The sequence below is a fragment of the Sinohyriopsis cumingii genome, chromosome 13, assembly GCF_028554795.1.
Source record: "Sinohyriopsis cumingii isolate HCF-2022 chromosome 13, ASM2855479v2, whole genome shotgun sequence".
Classification (NCBI taxonomy): Eukaryota; Metazoa; Mollusca; class Bivalvia; order Unionida; family Unionidae; genus Sinohyriopsis; species Sinohyriopsis cumingii.
In genome coordinates this window covers 27,202,777-27,229,426 of record NC_142973.1, presented here as the reverse complement: position 1 = coordinate 27,229,426, position 26,650 = coordinate 27,202,777, and the positions used below count along the sequence as shown (strand labels likewise).

Sequence of the window (26,650 nt, the reverse complement as noted above, 5' to 3'; positions counted from 1 at the left end):
TGCATTTTGACAATGGATTCAAGGCTATTTCAGGCAATATATATATATATATATATATATATATATATATATATATATATATATATATATATATATATATATATATGTATGTAACTTTTTGTATAGACTTTAAAGGGCAACTCAGAAGGGGCCTGATTTAGATTCTTGTTATCCATATTATTTTAGCTCTGAGCAACCCATACTGCATGTCTGAATGGCACCATTTTCAACCAACTAGACCCCGGGATGAAGATGTATGTGTTAAGTTTAGTGGCAATATTCTCAATAGGTACAAACTTGTGCTAATGGACAGATGCTTGACAGAAGACATGCCATCCCATAATATCCTCCCATCTATGACCAGTGGAGCTAAAACAAAAGTCATTACTTATATTTCAAGTTCATATGTCTGTCATTCCAAATATATCAGACGGGATTTGTTTCTTAACTAAAAGCAAGCCTCAAATCTAGCCAACAAATACAGTCATTAATAACTTGTACAGTGTACAAAAACTCCCTGTACAATGTACTTGCAGGATACTCATATTTGTATAAAAACTAACTTAACAAGAGTCCAAATGGGAATGCAACTCTTGGTATTTTGCAAAACATCCTTTACTTCAGAACTAGAACAATTGGAGTTTGGAACTTTTACGACAATTCCATTCCAGTTGCAGAGAGAATTAAATATACACAGACATAGAAAGGATGACACAGAATTTGGTTTGGTGATTTTAGAGCACAGCAAGGTTATTAAGTGCCAAGGCAACTGAAGTAAAGTGCCTTACCCAAGGACAACCACAGTAGATGACCCAGGCTGGTCCGATGAAAGGATTCAAACCAACATAATAACCACTAAGCCACTGTGGCTCCAGGTGACATGAACAATATTCTATGTATTCTATTCTGGTTAAGTTTTCTTCTTTGAAAGCTAACTCCTTTTAATGTATGTTCCAATATGCTTAATTTAAACCTGATTATTTACATTCAGGCATATCATTGTTTGCATATCCTTTATTCATTTTCCACTGGGAAGAGAATTTAGATTTATGCTCTCAGCAATTTGTTAGAAGTGGTAAACTAAAAGAATTATCTCCAGATTAAATGTGAATAAGTGGGAAATTCCCTTCTACACGTGTCTAGTTTTATTTTTGTTCAATGAATAAAGCGTGCTATTCCTTCACTTAAAAGACATAACCAACACCATCAGTACAACAAAAAAGTGAACAGTATGACATTGTTTTCTAAGCAAGAGGAAAGAATGACAATCTACAATGAATTTTGAAACTTTTTATCAATCATTATTTATCACACATAAACTACACATGATTTCAGCTATAATCATATTTCTCAAGCTCTCACATTTGTGAAGTATACATGCATCTCATAATTGTTCTGTTGAACAAATGAGGGTCTAGGGTTTAAATACAGAATACTAGCCACCCCCAAAAAACATCCACACAAGCTTTCATTTTTTTAGGGTTGAAATTTTTAAAAAAATAACATTTCATTTTGCAGATTACTAATCACAGATGCACAGTTAAACTTACCTAGTAAATATTTACTGAATATGGCTAACAGGTACCTTTTCACAGGTGCAATCCTCAAATCCTCTGGCAATATGTTTTGGTTTTTTCTGTTCTTATGTTATTTTCCATCACTGAACACTAATCTCATATAATGCATTTATGAAAATACATCTACTATAGATCTATTGTCAATAAAAACAATTTTTATTTTATCTTTGTCCCACACTTTAAACCCTAAAATACACTCTGAAAACTTGCCCAAAACTTTTGAAAACAAGAGGCACAAGAAAAGAAATAGCGCACATGGCGAATGGCAAAATGAAAGAGCAGATGGTCAAGAAATCCAAGTAGGTAGGATGCCATGTGAACTTCCAATCCTGTTGATCGAATATGTTAAGAAAACTGGTTTCAAGGTATCTTTATCCATACTGAATGTGCATGACGGTATTTGTCCAATACTAATCAGCTTTTTGCCTTGCAAGACTTGAGATCAGTTACTTTCAAATGTAATTACTTTTGAAAATTGTGCTTACAACTCCATTCTGGAATAAAATCAATTCATTTTGATTAGTTTTTGAAAACCTCAACTAAAAATAATTCTTGTGTATTATGCCTTGAGGATGACAAATAACATCTAAATCTATTTTTAGTTTTAAAAAAATAACATTTTGAGGAAAACAAACTTCAATTTAACATTTGTTTTATGTCAATATCTATTGAACTATGTTACTTTCATTCACACTCAGGACTTTGTTGGTCATATGATGACTGACAGTAAGACTTAATGATAGGCACCTAAATACACTTTTGATTCCGAAACATTGCTATCCTTAGCTTATGTCTTATTTGATGAAATAAAACAAGGCAAATGAGGCCACGTGTCAGCTAGACTCATTTTGCAGCCTAGTGTGCAAACTGTCTCCCATGATCACAGCACATCATGAACAAGGCCAAGGTTGTAAACCAATAGACATCAGTCCAACAAAAAGAGCATGGTGACACATTTGAATGTACAGTATTAACTTAAATGATCATCCATTTAGACCAAAGTCAAAATTTTATTTTCACTTTTAATTTGTTGTCTAACTTGTTATATATGCTGAGCATTTTGTACTGTCTTGATTATATCATATTGGATTTATTTATTTATTTATTTCAAGTATTTATTTTTTTTTAAATTTATTTACTTCAGGTGACATTTTATTTAAGTTAAAGTTATATTTTCTGTATCCACTATTTCATTTGTTATGCTAATGATTATGTCATAGAAGCCAGACAGCAAAAGACATTCACTATTTTATTTCATTTATTATCATGCTGTGATTACTTCATACAAAAGTCAGTGAAAAGTTGAAAGCACATCAACTCTCTGGGACAGCAATTAACAGTCTAAGTCCCACCAAAGACGATTAGTTATTTCTCATTTTTCTCTCAGTCAATCACTTTTCCATAAAAAAAACTCTATTTCAAGTCCCTTCTTTACAAATTTATGTATCCCAAAAGCATGCTGACCAAATGTACAAATTTAACTGCAGTACATGGATTCTTTTATCAAAGCTGCAGATACATAGCTGCCAACCCTCCAGGCTCATAATCAGTGAAAACAGGGATAAAAATTAGTGAATTTTTACATGAATTCGTGAAGCGATCTTAAGAGTCCGGCAATATTTGTCGGAACAAATGTTTAGCATGGTCTCCAGCTGATAAAGATAGATTGTGTTCAACAAAAAAATTCACATACAATGCTTCAGCGTTGGTAGCTTGCAGGTCTTCCGCTGATGGCTTAAAATATTCCAAAGCTGAAATCTGCTCTGAGTTCATAATTTTCCCAACCTCCATGTGCTTTTTGCTACCACTGTACTTCCTCACACATCTCTGCCACCATGCCCAATGCTAAAATTTGTGACACACTGCATGCAAAAAGTATGATGTATATCAGTGTTTGATGGCTGAATGCATGGCCAATTTTTGGTATATGCCAAACTAAACTTCACTTTTTGTGCAATACATTACTTTTTCCTTGTTGGTGAAGACATTTTCAAGATGTGATGCAGAATATAATTAAAATCAGTGTTTGCAGCACATGCGCAAAGCAAAATTCCGGTTAGGCCAGTTTCTCTCAAAAACATTCGTAAAACTACTCTTATACATACAGATTAAAATACACTAAGATGCTTGCTACCGGGCCAACTGTACCAATCAACTATCGCAACCAGCAGTACCGGACTGTTTCAGCAACTGCTGATATCACAAATAGCACTTAATGGGAAATCAGTTATTTTATTAAAGATTTAAAATAATTGAGCATTGGGGAATTTGTGGTTTTTTTTGCATGCGACATGAATCTGAATCACTGAAAAAGTAGTGAAATTCACACCAAAATCAGGAGGGTTGAAGCTATGCAGATATACAATTATTCAAGTTTTTTTTCTCTTTCTCATGATCAAATTTTGATATCGATTGAAAATAATGATAATAAGACCATTTCTTATTTTTATCTGTCAAGTGTTGAATCACCTCTGATATTCTCTGTGATAACAAAATTGTTAAATTAGCTGCTGTGGTGCTAATATTGGATATCAGCATGGCACCATTTTCATTTAAGACAAAGTAGACATCTGTGTTTTGGTGAAATCCCTACATCATAATGATCATCAACTCTGTAAAAAGATTTTTATGACAGTTGCCATGGCAGCTAGTCTATTATTGAAAACTCCCTGTTGATATAGGTATCCCTTTCTTTTGGAGAAGAGATAATACCTTCAAGATAAGACATTTCATTCAGAAGGAGGAGTAGCAAAACAAGATTTTCAAGATGACTGCTGTGGCAGTCATAATGAATTTCATATCAGCAAAACTTTGATTTGAGACCAACATAACATCATAAGTCTTTTAGTGAAAACCACATCGAAAGAAACCATCCATTCAGGAGAAGTAGCAATAACAAGATTTTCAAGACCGTCACACAGTGTGGCAACCATACTGGATATCTTTCCATGAAAACCCCACAACAATGACTTTCTGTTAAGACAGAGCTTTGATAACAAGATTTTTTAAATGGAGGCTGTATTGGATGTCAGATCAGAACCCTTTTTAGTCAAGATCAGCTAGGCATCATAAGAAATCTTTTAGTGAAAACCTCATGTTGATATGATCATCCATGAAGCAGGAGTAGCAGTAACAAGATTTTCAAGGCTGCCACAAAAGCGGTCATAATGGACATCATATCAGTGCAATTTTCATAAAGGACCAACTAGCCACGATAAGAAGTCTTTCAGTGAAAACCCTGTTTTGATATGGCTTTCCATTCAAGAGTAGTGACAAGATATTCAAAATGGTCAACATGGTGGCCATATTGGATGTCAGATTGGCATCAGTTTTATTTGACTAACATCATATGTCTTTTAGTGAAAACCCCATGCTGATATGAACATCTATTCAGGAGGAGATTTTAAAGATGGCATTTGAGGTGGTCATGTTGGATGTTCAAGTGGCACCATTTTCATTTGGACTAACTAGACCATGCGATGAATGTGTGTATAAAGTTTCAGAGCAATACTTCAAGTAATTTAGGAGAAGCAAGGATACCAAACTTATGCTAATGAGATGAAAAGAACAGGTCACCCTGTTAGAAGACTAAAATCTCAGTATCTCATAGCAAACACCATTGACCTTTTCCATCTTCATTGTGCACATCTCCACACCTCTAAAAAGTCAAATTAGGTCAAATTCTGTCAAGAAGTTATTGAAAGTTTTTCTCATTTCTAGTAATGGTGGCCATATCTGAGCATTAATTGAACAAATGTGAAAGGCCTTGATATCAGAATGCTCCCAGTAAACTTACATGCACATTGGTCAAACAGTGTGATGGATGATGGACAAAGGACATGACCATATAAGCAGTCAAGATGGGAAACTAGAGACTCGCATCTCCAACCCCTCCAATGATGCATCAACTACAAAAAAAATTCTAAAATAAAAAATTCTAAAATATCATAAATATGCTTTCTTCTCTACTTTTTTCCCTTTGTTTTTGTACAAATAAATCCAAAGACAAGTAAATGATAAAAGTGTTTGTCTTACACACATTTTTGCAAACATCCCAGTAATGAAGTTGTCTGTGCTAAAAAATGGTTACTAAAACTGCTTCCAGTTTAGACAGTGGGTCACTTCATGAATTAAAAAGTTGCTTAGTGATTGATTATAATGTTTAAAACAGCAGCCATTCTGCTGGTTACTATTTTTTCCTGGTTTATTTTACTCTCAAATTGATAAAATAAGATTACATTAGAAATAAAATTACTGGTAAGTGCTTCTAGTAATACTGTTCCTACTGGTTTTTTTATATGGATTATTACTTCAGATCTAATTAGGTGAACATAAATGCTAGACGATCAGACCCTTGCAGCAAAAACTCCATTATTCAATCAATTTGATTCAGGATTAAAAGTCATATTATGGATAATTAATTTGTCTTATTAGTTAAATATGTACACTAAACCCATGCAAAAAGATCACAGACAAACCATCTCAAAACTTTCATCACATAAAATATGACAACTGAAATGTTCCAAATTTTAAAAACCATTAACAAAGACTTTTAAGGTGTCCATCTTAAACAGTGTTTTCATATATATAGTAAATACACAAACATAATGAAATGATCAAGGGGGGCATTATTTTACAGCAACAAAATTCTGTTAGTAAATACCATCCCAAGAGCATGCTTGCCAGAAATAATATCTCCTTCATCTACCTTTTACCATCTTTAAAGATCATTACAGAAATATCCTTTCAATTAAACTAATGGCAATGCATGAAATAAAAGCCAACACAAAGGAAATACCCATGAGAAAAGTTCACTTGAGTATGTGTATATACCCTAAATGTCAATACTGAAATCAAAACTTTGGGATTTTTGGATTGTCACCTGTCAGGATACATTTTTTAGGCACTTTTGACCTGGTAGCCTATAGGCACCTGTCTATAATCATTACAGTTTCTATGTTCCAATATAGCTTATCCAAATTACATATCTGCTATAATTTCAATATAAAAAGCAAGATAAGAAAATGTATTATTTCCAATTAAATGTAGGTTGGCACTGAAGTGGGATCAGTCACTTGTGACCCTTTATAAAGCGGACCACCACTTGGACAGCACAATACAGATTGGGAGAAGTACACAAATAGAAGTACTAAATGATACATGAAATAAAAAAAAGGAAACAAAAAATAAAAAAAAAGGAAATCTGGCCATTTAGTTGAGCCTCAAGGAATATCACAAAGTTTTCAACATCCCCATTTGTCATTCCTGAGCAATATCACAATGTTTTAAATATTGCTTTTTGCTATTCCATTCCTGAGCTACATCATCTGAGATTTCAAAGAATACTTGGCCAAAAGCGTTTGTTAAATTTTAACTTATCACTTGCTCACATGAGTTACTTCCACTAACTATGACTGAATCTTCCATGAAGATATAAGGTCAACACTTTACACTGTAGTCAATATTCTGAGTAAAGTTTCATAGCAATTCTTGAAATAGTTTAGGAGTAGCAATAACAAATTTGTGCAAACTGACAGATGGACTAAGGATAACTAATCATCACATAAGCTGTTCTGGACTATGAACCATAAAGCTAAAGAATGACCACCTTCTTGTATTAACTGATGGAAGAAAAAATAACGAGTTCTTATTTTCAAGCTTTATGCAGTTTGTAACGTCTATTTTTAAGATAAAATCACAAAAATAAGAAGGATGCATTTGAATTCTTCCTTCAAATTAGAAGACTGACACAGGTCTCACGCCAATCTCAATACCAATCTAATCAGGAGATTTACAATACTAAACTGATAGCCTTCAAACAGATATTTTAATGACAAAATCTTCTCAACATTAAACTTCTTTTCAAAATAATCTTATCCACTGATGTCCTGACAATGTTCATATTATTTAAATCAAATGTATACCTTCCTCACTTGCATCTTCCTCTTCCTCCTCATCATCACTTTCATCATCATCATCATCATCATCATCCTCATCATCATCTTCCATAGCCTCATCTTCCTCAGTAAGCTCATCCTTTTCTTTATCACGAGGATCACCACTTGCTGATGGACCTGTGTGAGGTCCATCACCCCACCCACTCTCCTCCATATTTTAGGTATCCTCCTATATAATCAATAAATCTGAAACAAGAAATAGCATCAGTCAGAAACATATTTTCAAAATCTGATTCATAAACTGAATTTTACCAAGATAGGTGCTTTTCGGAATAACTGAAAACTTCATATAATTTTTACACCATCCCCAACCCAAAGCATGTATAGCTCAATGGTACCACACTCCCTTGGTACCTGGGCAGACTAAAAACTCAATCCTCAATTCCATCATGTACAAAATAAAGCTAAGAAGTGTGGCTAAAACACCATGCAAATTTTCCTTAAATTTCAATATTCAAATTTCAACACAAACACCATAATAAAATGTTAGCAACACAAGGATATAATGTCACATGCTTGACAAAAACTCATTTCATCATATTCAATATACAAGCTTTTAAACTTTTGAAGATAATTTTTTAAAATACAATTCTTAAACATTGATTCTCACTCATTTGTACTTATTTTCTCTGAAAACAAAGCAAACATGGTAGGCGAAAGCCTTTCTCAGCGAATCAGATCACTGTGTTTGTACATTCTGATTAAGTGTAGTTATCAAGCAAAAAGCACCAAAACCCCAAAACAGGTTCTTCTACCAGGGGCCCAAGGAGGCCAAGTGTTCAAAGGCGCTTGCTTTTACCAATCACCGACATCTCACCTGCTTGTGTGTTCCAATCTCAACTCAACCAATGTGGGTATGTGAGAGACCTTGCAGTCAGCTTCTCTCGAGTCATTGGTTCTTCCACAGGTTTTCCTGTGCTCTTCCTTCACCAAATATACTGGATGCCACGTATAATCTATCAAGTACTGTAAAATGGCATTAAAACCACGAAACCAATACCTGGCAGCACTTAAAAACAAACAGAAAAAGTTTGGTGCCTTCTGATCTAAACTGCACAAAACATATCCTCTTAAGGTAGAATTCTCCATAAAATGCAACTCATTTGATCAAAATCCATTGTAAAAGAACAGAAACCATGTGCTCAAAATTTAAATTTAGTAGAGTAACTGATTTTATTCAACCAATCAGAAACTGGACGGTCACCATAGAACTCTGAGGGACAAAAGCCATGGTATCATACTTAATTTAGGATACACAAATCAGGTTGTAAGACTTATTGTTTTGCATACAGAATACATGCTGCATAAATGGATTCATACATGGCTGGATTATCAGGTGCTGTAGAAATCTTCATTTTTTGGTCAATCTTATTATACCTACATTCATATTTCATTATTACTGTATTTTTTAGTCAAGGCATTATGTTATACTGTGACAGTGTACAACTGTATTTACTTAGGAAACATTAATCCCCTCTCACATGAAATTTTCTGAGTAATAAATTAATATAATTATTCAGATCTTGTTCTTGTTTCATCCTTTTATGCAAATAATGTGTAGCATAATTTTTTGAAGAATCTAGCACATAACTGTGGCACATGTACAACTACATGTACCTGTATTCAGTGTTTCTCCACTTATAAGGCCTACACCTGTGCAACAGAAAATCAGCCTAATAAGGAGTTGCTTTTCCAGAGGGGGATCACAAGTAGTAATAAAAACATATAATAAAAAAAGCCATATCTAAGTTTTGAACATTTACTATTTCCTTTAAAAAGTACATGCATGCTTTGGGATCCATATAAAAAAAAACTTATATTAACGTTATTTAAAATAATTATGAACAATCATAAACTGAGGTGCAAAAAACATTAAAAACTCAGGATACATACATCTGACCATAACTATCATTCTCCTTCCATTCCCACAGAATGTACAACAACAATTCTTAAATTTCTTGAGATCAATCAAAGCACTTGCCCTCTTTTAGTTAGATCATATTGCTTGATTTTTCCTTGTAAACTGAGACTGACATTTTGACCTTTTGCAATAACCTATATACCACTCTCAAACTAATTTTTAGCTTACACAAAATAATGGTCAACACATCGTTTTTGCTTTATGACATAAGCTTAACAATACTGCACTTCTCTGTTAACTTTTGTCATCTTGGTAATCTGGTGACAATAATAACAATAATTATCAAAGCGGCAAATATATGACAATTAAGGAACACAGCTGTAAGGACAATCACCTCTTTGTATGGATCAATATTAGGTACTTGATCAGCATTTTGGAATAAAAGTCACTTTGCTGAATTATGAAACTAAAGATATTTTTTATTCTAAACCACTTTAATTGTCTGCTTGCAGGGGAAGATATTACATGTTACATTTTTGCACAAATGTGCTGGCTACAGTAGAGAGGTGGCCACAATAAAGGGGTGTTTTCAACACAAACTTACTGGTGCCATGGGATTTTCTGGCCATAAAAAGTGAGTGGCTGATGGCCTGGGGGCCTTTTAGTATGTAATGTAAACATACTTTCATGATCTTATGGTCAGGCGATGTTTTCATTGTCTTCAAATGGTCTATATAAATCAATGCTATACAAGTATAAACAATAAATAAGCAACCATTCTGCAGCACACTTTTGAAGTAAGTGTGTCAATGAATGAAACTTTAACAGGTGGACGAGATTAATGCATGATAGATTGAATCCATAACACTGCCCAATTGGATTGGACATCAATCACCTCAAAACAGACATGTTAACTGTGAAAGCAAATATATAAATGTATTAAAACAATGGCATGCAAAGAAATGTTTGGATTAGTTAGTTGCCATATTAGTTCTTAATAAAAAAAAATAATGCATGTTTTCAGTTGGATGTTAAACAAACTGGGGTGGCTGGTCAGGATCAGATTTCCCTTCTCATTTTACCACTCCATTTACCAGAAACATACCACAGCTGCATGACCCAACTTTAATCCTTTGGGAAAAATCCTTATTAATATTACTCAACACAAAAAATGTTATGTGAAATGTGATAGTTATATATGCACTCTCCATACAATTGCTCAAATAATTAGTCTGATTTAACTTTATGTAAATTTGAACCAACCATGAACAGCAAACAGTATGTGAAGGCAGCCATCAGTTATAAGTCACATTATATCAACAAAAACCATTTCTAATGTTGCTACAGAAAAACAAATCGAACATGTAAATGAAAGTCACATAATAATTATAGAAAAATAAATAAAAAACTTCTAAAAATATTCTGAAAACAACAACCAGAAATCTGTAAATGTTGCAACAACTTGGAAAAAACCAGATTCATCAAGCAAAGAGCACTGTTCAATGCAGTAGTCACATAACACCAACAAAATACATTGCTGACACATGCTTAGTACTTGATGAATCTGATTTTCTTCACCTTGCTGTGATACAAACAGGTTTCTGGTCATTGTTCTCAGAACAAATATGTTTAGAATTAACTGTGCATTGTAATTATGTACAAGCATTACATGACTTTTAATTAATATTTTCGAATTCTATGTACAACAACTTTCGAAATGTTTTATTGTTCATATCATGTGACTACTGGACCTATGATGTCATTGACATGTAGTACATTGTGAGATTTGTGTAGCCATGTGACTCAGAATGCAAATGGAGAGTTCAGATCAAATTTCATCAACACTGTAGTTAATCTCCTGTCAGCGGATTAAAGATATAAACGAATGCTATAATTGCAGTTTCTGAGAAAATAAATCATATTCCTATTGATTTCATGAAGGTATATCTCGATGGAAGATTGCTTGGCCGGCTAGTAAGTAGCTACCCTATGCCAACACCAAATGTTCTCAGCAAATTCCAACTTTTCGATAGGAAGTGGACTTTGACCCAAAACCCCAACATAAATGTCAAATATCAAAAATGGGGTAGGAAGGGTCAGAGGAAACTTGGACTACAGTGAATCATTGCTTTTTTGTCAATCTCCAGTAGGTGCTTAGAAACATTGGGAAAAACAGTAACAATCTTAATAAGCACGATGTCCAATAATGTTACCTAAGAATGAAATAAAACGCACTCATGCCATAATAATATGAAAATCTGCTATTCATTTGCTGGGGATCCGAAATTATTTTCTGGACAAACAAAAATATTCATAATTAATGCAGTTAAATTCAGTGTTTCAAGAAAAACCATATTTAGTTATAGTTTTTTAAATATTAAAAGCTAAAGATACAAAAGGGTGGGGTGGGGCATACAACTAATTTTAATTATGTAATACTAACCGGTCACTGTTGTTTAGCTTACCAATTCTGCAAAGGAAAAACCTTCATCCGTGCTAGATGCACACACCCACCCCCCATTCTATATTTCTTAGAATGTGCATTAGCCCAGTCTGACTCATAGGCCCATGCACAACAGCGCATATCATTCTTTCTACAAATTTGGCTAATAAAGGACATCACAGCCGAGTGGGACGACGGCATTTAATAGCGACAGGCAAGTATTACAGAATTAAAATTACTTTTACCCACCACCTATCCCACCTATGCCCTCCAGCTAAAATCTACATTTTAATATCCGCAAAACATTACCTGTCACTCTTGTTTAGCCGAGTAAGGGGGGGATGGGGCTAAAGGACCATAATGGAGTAAAGAGTGAAAATGACTCACCTTGCAGACCAACCACTCATATGACGTCATATAGGAGCAGTCTGGGTCACTGATTGTGCAGTAACAATGTGACCCTGAGAAAAACTACCTTTGTTCTTCTTTGCTACAGACCGCAATTAAATGGAAAAGGTTGAAATTAAAGGTGAAAATGCAACCCTCATAATACCCTCTAAAGATGAACAACTGAAATAGACCCAGAAAGTAGCAATCACCTTATTTCATGAGCTTTTATACTCATGAATGTGTCTCTCAGAGACCAATAAGCTCTCTTGATTGTAAGGAGCAGGGTCCCCTAAGAGCAAAAAACATATTTTTCCTACCCTTCCTTCTTTCTTTGGCAACCACTAAATAGAACACAAGTGCCCAAATTGAACAAGAGAGTCCATCTTGATTCTCTCTTCTTTCAAGGAAACCTGGCTGATGTAAAGAAGAACGAATCAAGCTGTAAATGGGTACCAAGGCACTCGTCCAGTGATGATAACCCAGGTAATAAAAAGAGTTATCAGGTACCTGTTTACCAGATAAAAGTTTTCTGCCAGTGCATGTGGCTCAGTAAGTTCTTGGACTTTTATATGCAGCACTAACTTTGTTTTTAAGTTAACAATCCTTTTTCATCAAACTGCAAATAATTTGTTTAAAATGCACATGCTGTCATAAAGAACAGAAGACCCATCACTGATTTTGTATGAATGTGTCAGTTGGATGAGATGAAAGGAGTTGATGTTTGAGAGACTTACAGGAATGATAAACAGGTTGTTACATTTACTCACTACATGGTTGAAAGTGAAATGCAGAAATTTGTCAAAAGTGTGAATGAAACAATGTTTCTTTCAGTAGTTTGCGATGATTGTACTGAAACTTCAATTCTGGAGGAGGAAATTGTATATATTAGAATTCGCAAAGGAGGAGAGATTAAATAATCGTTCCTGGCAATTGATTTTGTAGAGAAGGCAGAAGGGACCCTGAAGGTGATAACCAATGCACTGCAATGTTTTAAGGAGACCAGAACAAACCCCATATGGACCCCGAGTGCAGGTAGAGGACGAGAAAGGACACCTGGATCCCTTTCTGGAATTGGATCCAGGTTATCTTGAAAAACAAGAAATGTGAATCGACTGATTGATGATTTGAAGCAGGATTTATACTTCTGTACTTCTGCATTTCATATGATAATGCTATTTATGAAATAAAAATTATTGTTACTCTCAATTCATGTGTGTGACATTGTTTAGTGGACAAGACTAGTAAAGATTTGGCAGGACTAGTAAATTTCTCAGTATATTAGTCCTTCTGGCTACAAAGAAATTTGTGCTAAATTCGAGCCCTGTGGTGGTACTGAAAAGTAGATTCCCAAGAAATTTAATCTGACAGCAAATCCTTCCTTGATTTCCAGGACACCAACAAAAGAACTGAAGAGACAGTAAATGAAGTCTTCCTAGGACTTCCAAGTCCCCAGAAGAGAGGGACAATAAGGTCTTCGGCTGTAAAGTCCTCAACAATTCAAAATTTTGTTCATCCTTTCTGAGGGAACATGAATCTGAATCAGAAAGGTAAAGAATTTATTACCATATACACAAAAGTTCTGAGAAGGAATGAGATCAATTTTCCTAGGTTGGGAACAAATCCTATTTCACTACAGACCAACAGTGCTTCATGTGACCTAACAGGAACTGGTTGCTGCTGGTTGAAGTACTTGATAAAAGAGATCCCTAGATAACTCAAGGGTACAGCCACTACTCCCATCATTCTGGTGAACACCCTGGGTACTGAGACTAGACCTAACAGCATGGTTTAGAATTAAAATACCTGCTTTCTGATCAGAAAACAAGTATATCTTGTGATGAGGAAAGATTGGGATCTGGAAAAATGTATCCTGAAGACTGATGGAATCTGTCCAGACTCTTGAGTCTGACAGAGTTTTCTATCTTAAAAGTTTCTTGCACAAATATGTTCACTGGGAAAGATCTATAATCAACCAGTTTCCCACATTTTGGAAAAGGGGATGAGTCAGAAGACTCACTTAGCCCTTGACTCTCCATAGTTTTCCATCTCAAGTATGACTATTGTGGAGTGGGCTTACATGATGGTTGGCTACTTTTTGTGGCTGCATATAACTCTTTGGTAACTGGTCTGTCCCATGCCTTTATCAGGCTGTGTTGGCTTACTGGCCAGTAACCAAAGCAGGGCACCTATGCCGACAGTCCTTCAAATCATAAGATACACTGTCAGGACTGAGACTGCCAAATAAAATCATATATTTTTGGGTGCAGACCTATTTGGACTTTTGCTATATCCTTGCAAAAACCTGAAGCTTCTAATATGGCATCTCTGCAGTACTATAGTAGCTCTGCCAACAGCAACATGGCTGTAGACTATTGTAAGGCAAATGAAAAATATATTTCTTCATTAGACTTAAGGAAGCCACTGAGAACAGATCATCTTTGTTTCACCAGAACCCAAGACTACGGCATATATCAGGAGAAGGTGGTTGACTTTATTCAAGGCTCTGTTGAAGGACCAAGTTGATTCCTCCTCAACCATGTGAGACACTTGGCAGAAAAGGTCTGGAGATCCTAGGAGGGGAGGGTGAATCATCAGATTCCAGAGAATCTACATCATCTTTTTCCAAACCTCAGAGGAGTTTTAGACACAGAACAACCCCTCTGCACAGAAGGCCAGAACGTAGGGATATGGATGTTATGCGAGTCCTCACAGGAAGTGATTGAACTGTCCCTAATTAAAGTCTTTTCTGAAAGACAAAAACTTTTCGTGTTCCCCCGGACCTCTAATGGAAAGGGGAATTACCATCCTCTGAGTCCTTCCATAATGACCCCCTCCTGAGTAATCTGGGGTGGTCTGTGCACCACAACACACATATTTGCAAGGGGCCATAAAGAAGACCTCCATGGCGGTAATGGATGATCTCTCCTTTCAAAGAAGAACTCCACATCCCAAATGAGTTGAAAGGTAGCATGGGAAACAGAGTACATCAGTCCTATCTCTTTTCCTGAAAGCAAGCATAAATATAGGTTCGTCCCTATAAATGGGCAATTGGGTAATGCAGAGAAATGGGGGAATCCAATCCAATCCCTAACTCTATGCCTAGATTTGGCAGGAGTTCTCAATGTGGGATGATAAGTATCATGACCAGAGACTGTTACCAGTGGTATGTTCAGTTGGAGAGAAAGAAAGATGAGCTTCCTTGCCCCTATTAAATGTATACCTGCTTTCAGTAGGGTTCACAGTATTGTCAAACCACAAACAACAAATTGGACAACTATCCATTCATGTACATTTTATACATGAAATACATGTGACATAATATCATGAGCCTTTTGTTTTAATGCCCACTTACCCCACTTTGTTACATTTGAAAAGCAATTTCTGAAACAAGACATTTTTTGAATGACCAAAAGAACTATAGCATCTGCCTTATTGTTATCCTTAAATAAAAACCTCAGATATTAATTACGTGTTTCTTAAACAAGTTTCAACCAAAGGTTCATCAATAAATTATTTAATGTGACAAGGTCACCAGTAGCACTGCATTAAGTAACATTAATGAAACAAACATATACAAACACCCTCCATAGAATATGTACATAGAACATGTAAACACTCAAAGTGAAAACATACAATACGAATGGATAATGTAGACGAACCATTTGAAATTCATACACCATTTCTATAATCAATTTCTGGACCCACAAAGAGTAAGGAGAGTGGGGGCTCATCATGTATACAGCAATAAGTTTCACCAGACCATCAAAACATTTTGATAATTAAAGGGTGTGAGGGATAATATTTCACTAATAAAGAAATATAAACATCAGGTTCCTGATACAGTATAACTACCATAGAGCTATTTTTTTCTGTAAAAATTAACCTCATGTGAATATTTTTGGACACCTCTACCTGAAGTTAATGGAAACGCTAGTGGATACCTCTACTCGATTCACATAATAATGCAAATGCACCCTCAACATGGAAGCCTGTTTAGATGCCTACAGTAAACATCAGCCATTTTTAGTTGGTCTTCATAGAACCACCATTGGGGTAAAACCCCGCATTAGATACTACAGGCATTGAGGTAAATGACCATTACATCACATCAGGTGGTTACTATTTAAGATATGGTAGTAACCTAATTAAAATAACTAGGTCAGATTCTCTGCTCTCCAAAATGAAGGCTGCTGATTTTGTTCATCGCTTTCTCGAGTTTGGATGATTACAATTATGATTCTTAAAAAAGTCCAATATCAGTAAAAATCATGTAGACAACTAATTTTTGGTAATATATCAAATTCAGATGATTCATCAATGCAGACAAAGTCCCCGAACCAGTAGATTTCAAGGATGAGAAGTGTCAGCTATGGTTGGTCACACCATTTGACTGATAATTGTGAACAAGTTCTCTCAAGATATAAACATTAAAAAGTTCTTGTGAAAAATGATTTTAAATAAATATCAGATTTTACTCTTAAGCATTCTGACAGACATGTACGAAAAGGTAAAAAGGTTTAAAATGATGCTGAACTTCACATGTACAACACTGCTTAACAACACAATTTAACAGGCTGACATGCATGAGTCACATAAGTAACAGGTGTTTATTTATAGAACACTATTGTGCAGCTTGGGAACATGTATATCAAATGCCTACACAGCAACAGACACTATCAGGTAAAGGGCCATGAGAGCATTTTTTCCATCTCAACTGAGAATGCGGAACTGCACATGGACTTATGAACGTCAGACTGGGTCAATGCACATATTCTAAGAATTCTAGACCAGAATGATGGTGAATCTTGAACAGCCATGGGTTTGTCCATCAGAGGAAACTTCCGAATGGTAAACTAAGTAGTAGTGACATATGCAGTATTACCAACATTAAAATAATTTGTGATTAATGTTATTAAATATACATCATACAATAAAATATAGGTAAAAGTAATTACTTAAAAACAAAATATATTTCAAATTCTTAACTGGCTAATGCCATTTTTAAGGTATTTAGAATATGATGTATTTCCAAAGGATTCAATGAAGTTCATTACAGGATTTTGTATATACTTAAGTGTTTTCCAATCTAATCTTAACCTTAATTTATTTCATCTACTGGAAATGTTACTTTTTTAATATTTTTCTTAAGATTCAGGTTACAAATTATTCAATCTCAATGCTATGGAACATTTCTGATCTAATTTAAATAACTTGATTTACTGAAATGTATGAATCTAGTTTTAATTTTTATTTTGGAAGGTGAAGTTCCCCAAACCCATGATTCTCAAAAGAACTCATAGGTTACTTCCCTTGCTTTACTAAGCAAACTGACACTTTATGTTGGATAGTTTCAATTTTCTAACTTAACACTATGATAGAACCTTTTCAGCCATTCTTGTTTAATAATTAAAGATATTTGTGATTCATTTGTCCAAACCTGAAAAGGCATTTTAAAGATTTTCTATTTCTTAAGTAAAGATGGCCACATTTGACGACGAATTAACATCATCTGTATACATCCGAAAGCCCTTACTGGTCAATTTCTGACAAGCACTTTTTTTATAAAAGGTATTCTTTGAAGTTTAGTCTATTTTTAGTAATGGCAGCCATATCTGATGGGTAATTGCATCAGATGTACAAGTTTCAAAATGTGATTATCATACTTATTTCTCTCTTGATAGCTCAGGCCTATGTCACTAATAATGATCTGAACAGTAGGCAAGTGTCATGCTGTAACAAAGTTTTCAGTGAGGCACAGATATAAAAAGCTAGAAACTTAAACAAAGATAAAACAATACTGCTGAAAAGGCGGTCCAGTTCTTCAAAACATAAGAAAAATGTTCAATAGGCATGCAGGGCTTTCCTTATCAGCCGGGAGCTGGGTGATTTAACAGGCTACTTTTACTTTACACCATTACTTCAACAAAAAAACTTGATCCCCATTGGGGGGAGGTAACCCATACCCTCCACATACTTTGGCATCTCATCTGCCAACTTTAAATCTAATGGTAGGCCAGGTCATGGCTTGCTGATTTGGATTGAATACAGTAAAATGTGGAATCCAGTAAATATCCATCAATATCATACTCAAATGTATCCCCAATTGTGATCTTAAAAGGTGAATTTTGGAGAGAAAAAAATCATTGTAATTTCATGATAAAGTTGGTAATACATTATGTATATAGAGCAAGAAAAGCATCAGAAAAGCATGAATGTCCGGAATTTGCTAAACATAACGTAGGTGAAGTTCAAATATTTAGTTCTCAAAACCAACCACAATTACATGATGAGTAGAATTTATGCAAGACAAGTAAAAGTTCCAAGTCACTTGCATTGCGGGATGGTTAAACAAACATTATAATTACTATGAACAGTATAATAACTATGTTCAATGGTAAACTCATTGCAAAAAATTCCAAATTCTTGATACAAAATAGTATTATTTCACCAAAAAGACAGGATTTCACTCCCATGATTAACATTTTTAATACAAATGCACTAATCATCTGATGATACTACGTTACACCTCATAGGCTGTTCAAGCCCAATTACATTCACATTCTATGCTTTCAATGTTTTAATTTTTAAGCTGATATTTTCATTTTGTATTTTCAGGAAGAATGGGAAATCATTTTTCTGCTATTTTCTTTATGCATGTTCCATATAGTCTTGCAGGCTTAAGTGTAGATGGGCCTAAATGAAGTATTTAACATGAAATTAGAAGTGTAGATGGGGCTAAATGAAGTATTTAACATGAAATTAGAAGTGTAGATGGGCCTAAATGAAGTATTTAACATGAAATTAGAAGTGTAGATGGGCCTAAATGAAGTATTTAACATGAAATCAGAATGCACCATTCTGTTTTGTGAATGAACATCATCTTGAAGCACTTGTGTCTAGAATGAAAATGAAATCCCAGTTCTGTGCACTATGAAATAGTTTTGTTTTAAAGTTATCTAAGATAGACCAATCAAAATGAGAATCTAATTAGTATTACTGTAGTTTTAATTTTTTAATGAACTGCATTTATCCACAAGGCAAGAATAAAAACAACCATTTTACAGTACAGCTCATGTGATTTATTGTTTCTCCACAAGTAATGGTGGGGGAGTGATTCACTTACATGATCACCCCACTGGAAGGATAAATACCTACAAATCACCACAGTGACTATGCAGGCATGTTTTGTGCTTCTCTACTGTAATTGGGACTGGTCAATATAACAGACTAACATTTTAAAAGCTAATGCATGAAGACCACTAAAAGAAAGACTGAGATGATATGCCAATAAACTGTTATAAATTGCTATGATTGTTTTTTTTTGTTGTTATTATTTAGCACATGCATATTTTCTGATTTCTCCAACAGGAAATAAAATCACATAAAGACTTCATAATTCACGGACCATTTTGGGTCTACCTGGAGACCTGTACTACAGTGTAGTACTTACTAAATGCATACAATATTTAGCATTACTTATATCCCCATTTAGTCCTACAATTATTAAATGCAGATTTTTATTAATTTTTTATTTTTACCAAATCTCATTCTTCCAAATCACTATTTAGCTACAAAACCCCTGCTGTTTTATTTACTTTGTTTCATGCACTTAAAGAGTTATCTTTCTGAGTGATATAAGCGATTCTACCAGGTGATGTAATCTACATGAAAAGACACATGTTTAATGAATGTTTATAAATATATTTGGCACATATTCACATAACTGTCATATATTCATTAAAAAATGATCATAATCTAGGTTCAAATTCTGAATATAGATAGACTAGATCAACATCAACCCATTTTAGTTTTTCAAAATTTTGGCTGAAAGCAATGTTGGTACAACTTTGTTCTACAACAAATAATCATTTTCTCACCTTTTATACCAAATAACAGCAAAATTACTGCAGCTGAGTAAACGTGTACTTATTTAATTCAAAGCAGATGTATTATCACATGATTCCAAAATAATTATGCACAAGTTTAAATCTTTAATGTACATTCAATGATGCCATTATGTAAAAAAGGTCACTATAAATGTGAGCAATGAACCAAAAGTTATTTTTGCTGTTTTTATACTGGTACCCCATTTTAGTGAGTTAGGTATTTAAATTTTCAAGGTAAAAACGTAATTTCAAGTGACTTTCAACAATTTTAATGCAATCATGCATAAAAAGAGCAAACAAGGGGGAAGTTACTCTTAGTATGCAGGTTCAATGGTTGTCATTGTCTGATGAAATTCTACATATTTGAACCAGATAGACAAAATATGGAAACAATACAATCAAACAAATAGATTTTTCAAACAAATTATATTAATTTATAATTCCATACAGTAGTTCATAATAACATTCCATAACAATCCATCAAGTTCTTTTTTTTTAAAACAACCAATAAAATACATTGGGTGATCAGTATAAAACAAATAAAACTGCTGGAATTTTGTATGCCAATTGTTACAGGTTATAAAAAAAGATTAGTTTTGAAAATAAAATTAGGGTGTCCCAAGACTACTGCCATTACGGTAATCCCACTCTGTGATAGCTAATTTGCAATCAAAGATTTTCAGATTTTATTTTCCAACAAAACAAGCTGCCTCCTTTGTTCCAATTTGCTAGCTTGAATTTTCTTCTTTTGTTACATCATTAGAGACTAGCAGATCTCAAAGTCCCTAATCAATATCTCTCATGTAATGTCAATAAATCCCCAAACCAAACTAAATGCATGTCAAAACATTTATACTTTTTTTTTCTGCAAATGAAAACAAAAATGTCCGGTCCAATATCCCTAACTGTTTATGCACCATATCAGTTTTTAGTGAAAATGAGTGCATTAATGCATATAGGTCTCTCTCAAAGAAATCTGCAGATTTGTTAAATGTCATATTCAATCCCCTTTTAGCTGATAATGAGATTCTGACATTATATTTTCATAATGTTGTGACAACATGCACCTGATCCTTCAGCCCTCCCATTCTCTCACCTTTAAGTTTTTCATTTGCTATTTTTTTGTCACCTTGTTACTCTTGCAGTTTAATTTTACTTCTTTTCCCAATCAAGATTAATTTAAAATACTTAACTATTTCATTTAAATCTGTGTCCTGCGAGCATTTTTCAGCAACCTATTCTCTCTCCATTTTAAGAACTGAGCCTACAGTTTATGTTTTAAAAAAGATACGTGTAAATATTTTTTACATGTAGCTAAGGACATCTTCACAAACAATGGGTGTTCAATGTTGATGCATCTGCTTTAGACATGCTTAGAAAGAGAACAATACAATTTCTTTAAATAACAGCTACATATTTTTTCTCAAATATGAGTATGGATATTTACCTGTCTTCAGCAGTCGTGAGCATAGTGTCTACCTCTCTCTCACAAAAGAATTTAACGATAGATACACTGCATTTTCATTTTACATTTAGCTGACAACGTCCATGTTAGATAAACTTTGATCTGGAAGAATATAAAAAAAATATATCCATAATTTATAAGGGTAACTTTGCAGTTAATTTAGTATCCCACCATGCTCTCTCTCCCTCTCTGAACTTGACAACATAATTTGCTGGGATCAGTCAGAAAAATATCATGCTTATGTTAATCATACAATATAAAAAACATTAAGTTTGGTAGGCACAGCTATTCTCTGCGAGACGCAGCAACAACTCCTTCAGCAAGTGTTGGTAGATGGTGGAGGGCATTTTACTGTATCACCACCACCAACACAATGAGTGGAGAAACAAAAATTTGCTAGCTGTACTGTATTGTAGTTGTATTATAGTTTAAAAGTTTTTGCAGTATCATTTTATTTTTTTTAGGTCAAGCCTAAATGGTAGATGCCTCTGACAAGTAATAGGAAATTTGTATTTGTTATTGATGCATTTCAATATCAATGTCCTTTTGTAGTATGTGGCACATCCTGAAATACAAAAATGCATGGCCTTTTGCCCAGATCCACAGCAGATCACAAATCCTGTAATTGTACAAGTATGTATTACACTGTAAATGTTAAATGTTTATGTAACTGTGCCATTCTCTTATAGAAGCTATGCTCAAGCAAGGTGGGGATAACCGTAAGGCAAAAAAAAAGATGTTTCCTACTGCACTGATATTACAATATCATAAAGGGGGATTTTACCAGGAGTAGAACAAAAAAAAGAGGGGGAGGAAGAATCTGCCCTAGTTCAATATTTACATAACTTTTTAATAACCATCTTACTTTCTTCCTGCTCCACTCTGTAAGACCAGTACTGAATTCAAAATCTTTAAAAGATGTTGCCTGTAGTCATATAAGCATAAATCTGCTTACTGTTTCTGAGCTTATTCTGTCCATTATCTATGTATGAATAGTGTTCTGCACTGAGAACCCCCATTCAGACAGCTGCTTGAAGTGACATATACATAGCCAGCTTAAATAGCTGGAATAAGTGTGAACACTGTTCATTATGATTAATGCATCCTACTGACTATTATGCAAGATTTACATTTCCATAATACTGTAAAATCGCTTTAATTCCATTAATGCCAAAGTCTACTTGTTCAAACAGAAGTATTTTTATCAAGTAAATAGCTTTACTTCTTAATTTTATATTTAGATTCTTATTTATGAGATTTATCGTAACCTTTTTGCTAGGGCTATATGGTTTTGTAGTACATGATCCTGCAGGGTAAAACTGTTTAGAGAAAAGAAACAAAAAGTGCAATCTACTTTTAAGTTGTCTGTATTTTAATCTGACAAACAGCCTTTTCTACATTTAATTTTGAAATACCTCCAAAATGAGGAGTTGACCATTATGCTGTCTGTTTCTGCCCATGCAGTATGTACATTGGGCTCATATTTAATGCCCTTTTAGGGTTCAAAGTCATTGGTATCTCCATTAACCCTTTCCCAGCTCCAATGATCTTACTTTATACTTTTTTAATATACTTCCTAACTTTAAAAATAAATTGCCATCATCACTATGATCAGCCAGTATTTGCCATACGAACTCATCTGAAGATAAACCACACTTGCCATTTTGGGTCTTCTAGATAGCCCATATTAAAAACATGCATTTATAAAACTTCCTTGATGCAGGGTTCGAACTATCACAGAATGCTCATTATGGGACTCAATGTGCCAATCAAATTTAGTTAAACAACCATCAATGTCAAGCTGAAGAAACCAAATGTATAAATAGTTATGAAAAAATACACACCACAATAACTGCTACAATATTTCTACCGGCTTGACTTGTGTTGCAATAAGCACTCTAAGGGTGAATAGCTGAATAAAATTCTATACTGTACAGAGTTGTTGTTGTGGGGTTTAACGCCATTTTTCAGCACATGATAGGCTATGTATGGCGGCCAGTATTAATGGTGGAGGAAGAACCCTGGAAAACCCCGGGAAGAACCACCGACCCACGAGAAGCTACTGGCAAGCTTTCTCACATACCCACATTGGCCGAATCCTAGACTCGAACCCACACAGACAGAGGTGAGATGGCAGTGATCCGTAACGGAGAGTGCTTTAGACCACTCGGCCACTCGGGGCCCCCATACTGTACAGAGTACATTTTTATATGCATGGCTTGAAACTAATTTGCATGAGTTCTCAGGCATCATCACATTCCAAGTGCACAAATTCAAACAAATTTTGCACAATTACGTGATCGCACACTCTGTGATCATCTCTGTAGAAGGCACCAAGTGATTCAAGTACTGGACAAAACCAGTTCAATTAGATGAACAATTCAATTTCAGGAATATTTTTTCAACATTATTTTGTTTTTTCTTTTCAACCATGGGGAGGAAAAGTGCTTGGGTCGGAAACAAAAAAATGGAGACAGTTGGCAAACTAAAAAAGACATTTTTTTAACCTAATATGCTTTTGAAAATTAATATCATATCCGGAGATCAAAACAGGTCTTTTTTTTTAACGCCATACCCTGTTACCATGTGATAATGTTTGGCATGGAACTATGGGTATTTATGCAAAGCAGATACCTTAAATCTTGTCGTTGTTGTTGTGGGATTTAACGCCATTTTTCAGCACAAGATAGGCTATGCATGGCGGCCAGTATTAATGGTGGAGGAAGAACCCAGGAAGAACCACTGATCCACAAGAAGCTACATGGCAAGCTTTCTCACATACCAGCATTGTCCGAATCCTAGAATTGAACCCAAGCAGACAGAGGTGTGATGGCAGTGATCCATAACGGAGAGCACTTTAGCCCACTCGGCCACTCAGGGCCCCTCCTTAAATCTTGCAAATCTGGCCTCATTATAATTTTTGAGCATATTTCAAGATAAGTAAAAAAGAATGAAAAAATCTTCAAATTACATTTAATCCTCTTTACTGGCCAAATACGCAATCCACACACATATATTTATAAAAAAGAACTAAATTTTAAATCTTTTATAACATACTTTTGACAATTTTAAATGTCATGCTTTACATGAAATTGAATTTTCAATCAAGTGCATAAAACTGTCATTCAAGGTGGAAGAGGCAATGACAGACAACAATTTACCCCAAATTACCGTACATGGAAAATAATTTGAAAACAATTTTTAAATGTCTTTTTATTTACATGTAAATATGTATGAATACCCTTAAAAATTTTAAGTTTAAGGTTTTATTAAAAATGTTTCCACATTTTAAATTTTTGCCAACTCTGCTTGAAGAGAAAACTGTTGATCTCCAAAAGTTGGAAAGTTTGGAGGAAAGATTATTTATAGATTTGCATTTCTTGACAGCTTCTGGCATATCTTTGGGTTTACATGGAAATAAAAATAAATATGTAACAATGAGACCACGATAAATCCCAAAACGTTAATATTACCAGCTGAAAATAAATTCTTCAAAATACTTTGAGCATAGCTAGTACTAATACTGTGCCTTTATAATGTGCAAGGAGAGATAGCTTTAAATAACGGACCTGCTGCGTGGATGGGTTTGTAATTTGAAGAACTATTAATAATTTCATTAGTGCGTTGTATGTATAAATGAGGTCATCAGGTAGTTTTATCAGACGCATTTTCAAACTAATGAAATGGACAATAATTGAATAATCCTTCCACGATGACTTTTCAACGTGGATTGATCCCCATACAGAAACTTTCATCCTAAATTTTGATGATGAATACGTTTATTTAAGACAAAAGTAACTTCTGTAGCATTCAGAACGTACTCACAAGAACCTACAAATAAGGTTTGGAAGTCGGCTTCAAATTCAAGAACGGGTCAGTGCCCGGCGAGGGTTTGCAGCCTTATTATGTTTCCCACCTTGAGACATGCGCGTCCTTACGACAGGCGAGAGAGGGACAGGAGAAGAGTTGAACGATTGATTACATGCACAAAGCGCTGAAGTGATGGATCACTGTTCGTAAATGTAAAATATCATTTCTAACAAGCTCAATTCCATTGTAGAATTTCATTCCACCACCATGTTGCTCGAATAAATACCCGGATGATGGCCGGAAATGACGTTTCATCTTAATTTTCTAAACGCGAACAACAGCTTCGGGATGGAAATACTAAAGAAAAGATAATACCAAAGAAAAAAATCCTTTTGAACATACATTCTCGTTAATTTGAGTGTGCAGGTAAGTCAACTTGAACAAAAACGTATCTTTATGCGAACTTATAAATTGTTCTTGTTTAAGAAAGCTAATATTATCATGAATTCAAGCCACATAATTATTGATTCTCGAACAGAACCTGTACTTATATCGTGACCTCTAATTGTTATAACATTAAATTAACATTTACTACTTATTTTCTAAATTTACCGAAATCATCAAAATTGTATAAAGAAATTAACATCTCTTAAAAATTAATTTTGTTATTAATGGACGACCTTAGTAGTTAACTGTGGTTATTGGGCATCGTACGGGAATTGTAGCCAGTATGTTTAAATTGGGGGGGGGGGGACCTTGAAGAAGAAACGGAAATCCTGTATTCAAATAGACCATAAATTTAACATTGGGAAGGTATTATGGGGACAAGTATATGGGAACAAAGAGTCGAACGTGTATGCGGACAAACGGGAATGGTAATATTAACATTTTTGCTTGAATTACAATCCAACACACACCAGTAGTAAATGGGGATAGATTAGCGTCAATGGGAATTAGCATTACAGAGACCCCTGGGACAGATTAGCGTCAAGGGAAATTTAACATGGAGAAAAATCGTGGGTCAGATTAGCGTCAAGGGAAATTAACATGGAGAAAAATCGTGGGACGGTTTAGCGTCAAAGGAATTTAAACAGGGTGGGACTTTATAGCGTCAAGGGAAATTGAACATGGGATTTTTTTTTAAAATTTTTTTAAAAAAGGGGTAGGCAATGGAAAGGCTATCTCTTTTCGAGAAATATGGCTGGCCCTGAAAAGGGCCTTTGGGTTTTTTTCTTCTTCTTCTTCTTTTAACTTCTTAACT

General features: G+C 34.5%; 1 protein-coding gene across 6 annotated transcripts in view; it reads right to left on the bottom strand.

The window, feature by feature from the left end:
- Positions 1-25,675, bottom strand: part of LOC149785093 (uncharacterized) — a 121,913-nt gene extending 96,238 nt beyond the window's left edge. For 2 of the 6 annotated variants that reach the window (XM_089978845.1, XM_089978839.1), the window contains exons 1-2: positions 25,405-25,675; positions 7,502-7,720 (exon numbers count right to left, since the gene is read on the bottom strand). In XM_089978845.1, the coding sequence (XP_089834971.1) occupies positions 7,502-7,688 (187 nt within the window). In that variant the 5' untranslated portion in view covers positions 7,689-7,720; positions 25,405-25,675. Of the gene's footprint in view, positions 1-7,501; positions 7,721-21,561; positions 21,673-25,400 lie in introns of those variants that run through there. The other 4 variants (XM_089978841.1, XM_089978843.1, XM_089978840.1 and 1 more) reach the window with 4 other exon arrangements.
- Between the last annotated feature and the right edge of the window lie 975 nt (positions 25,676-26,650).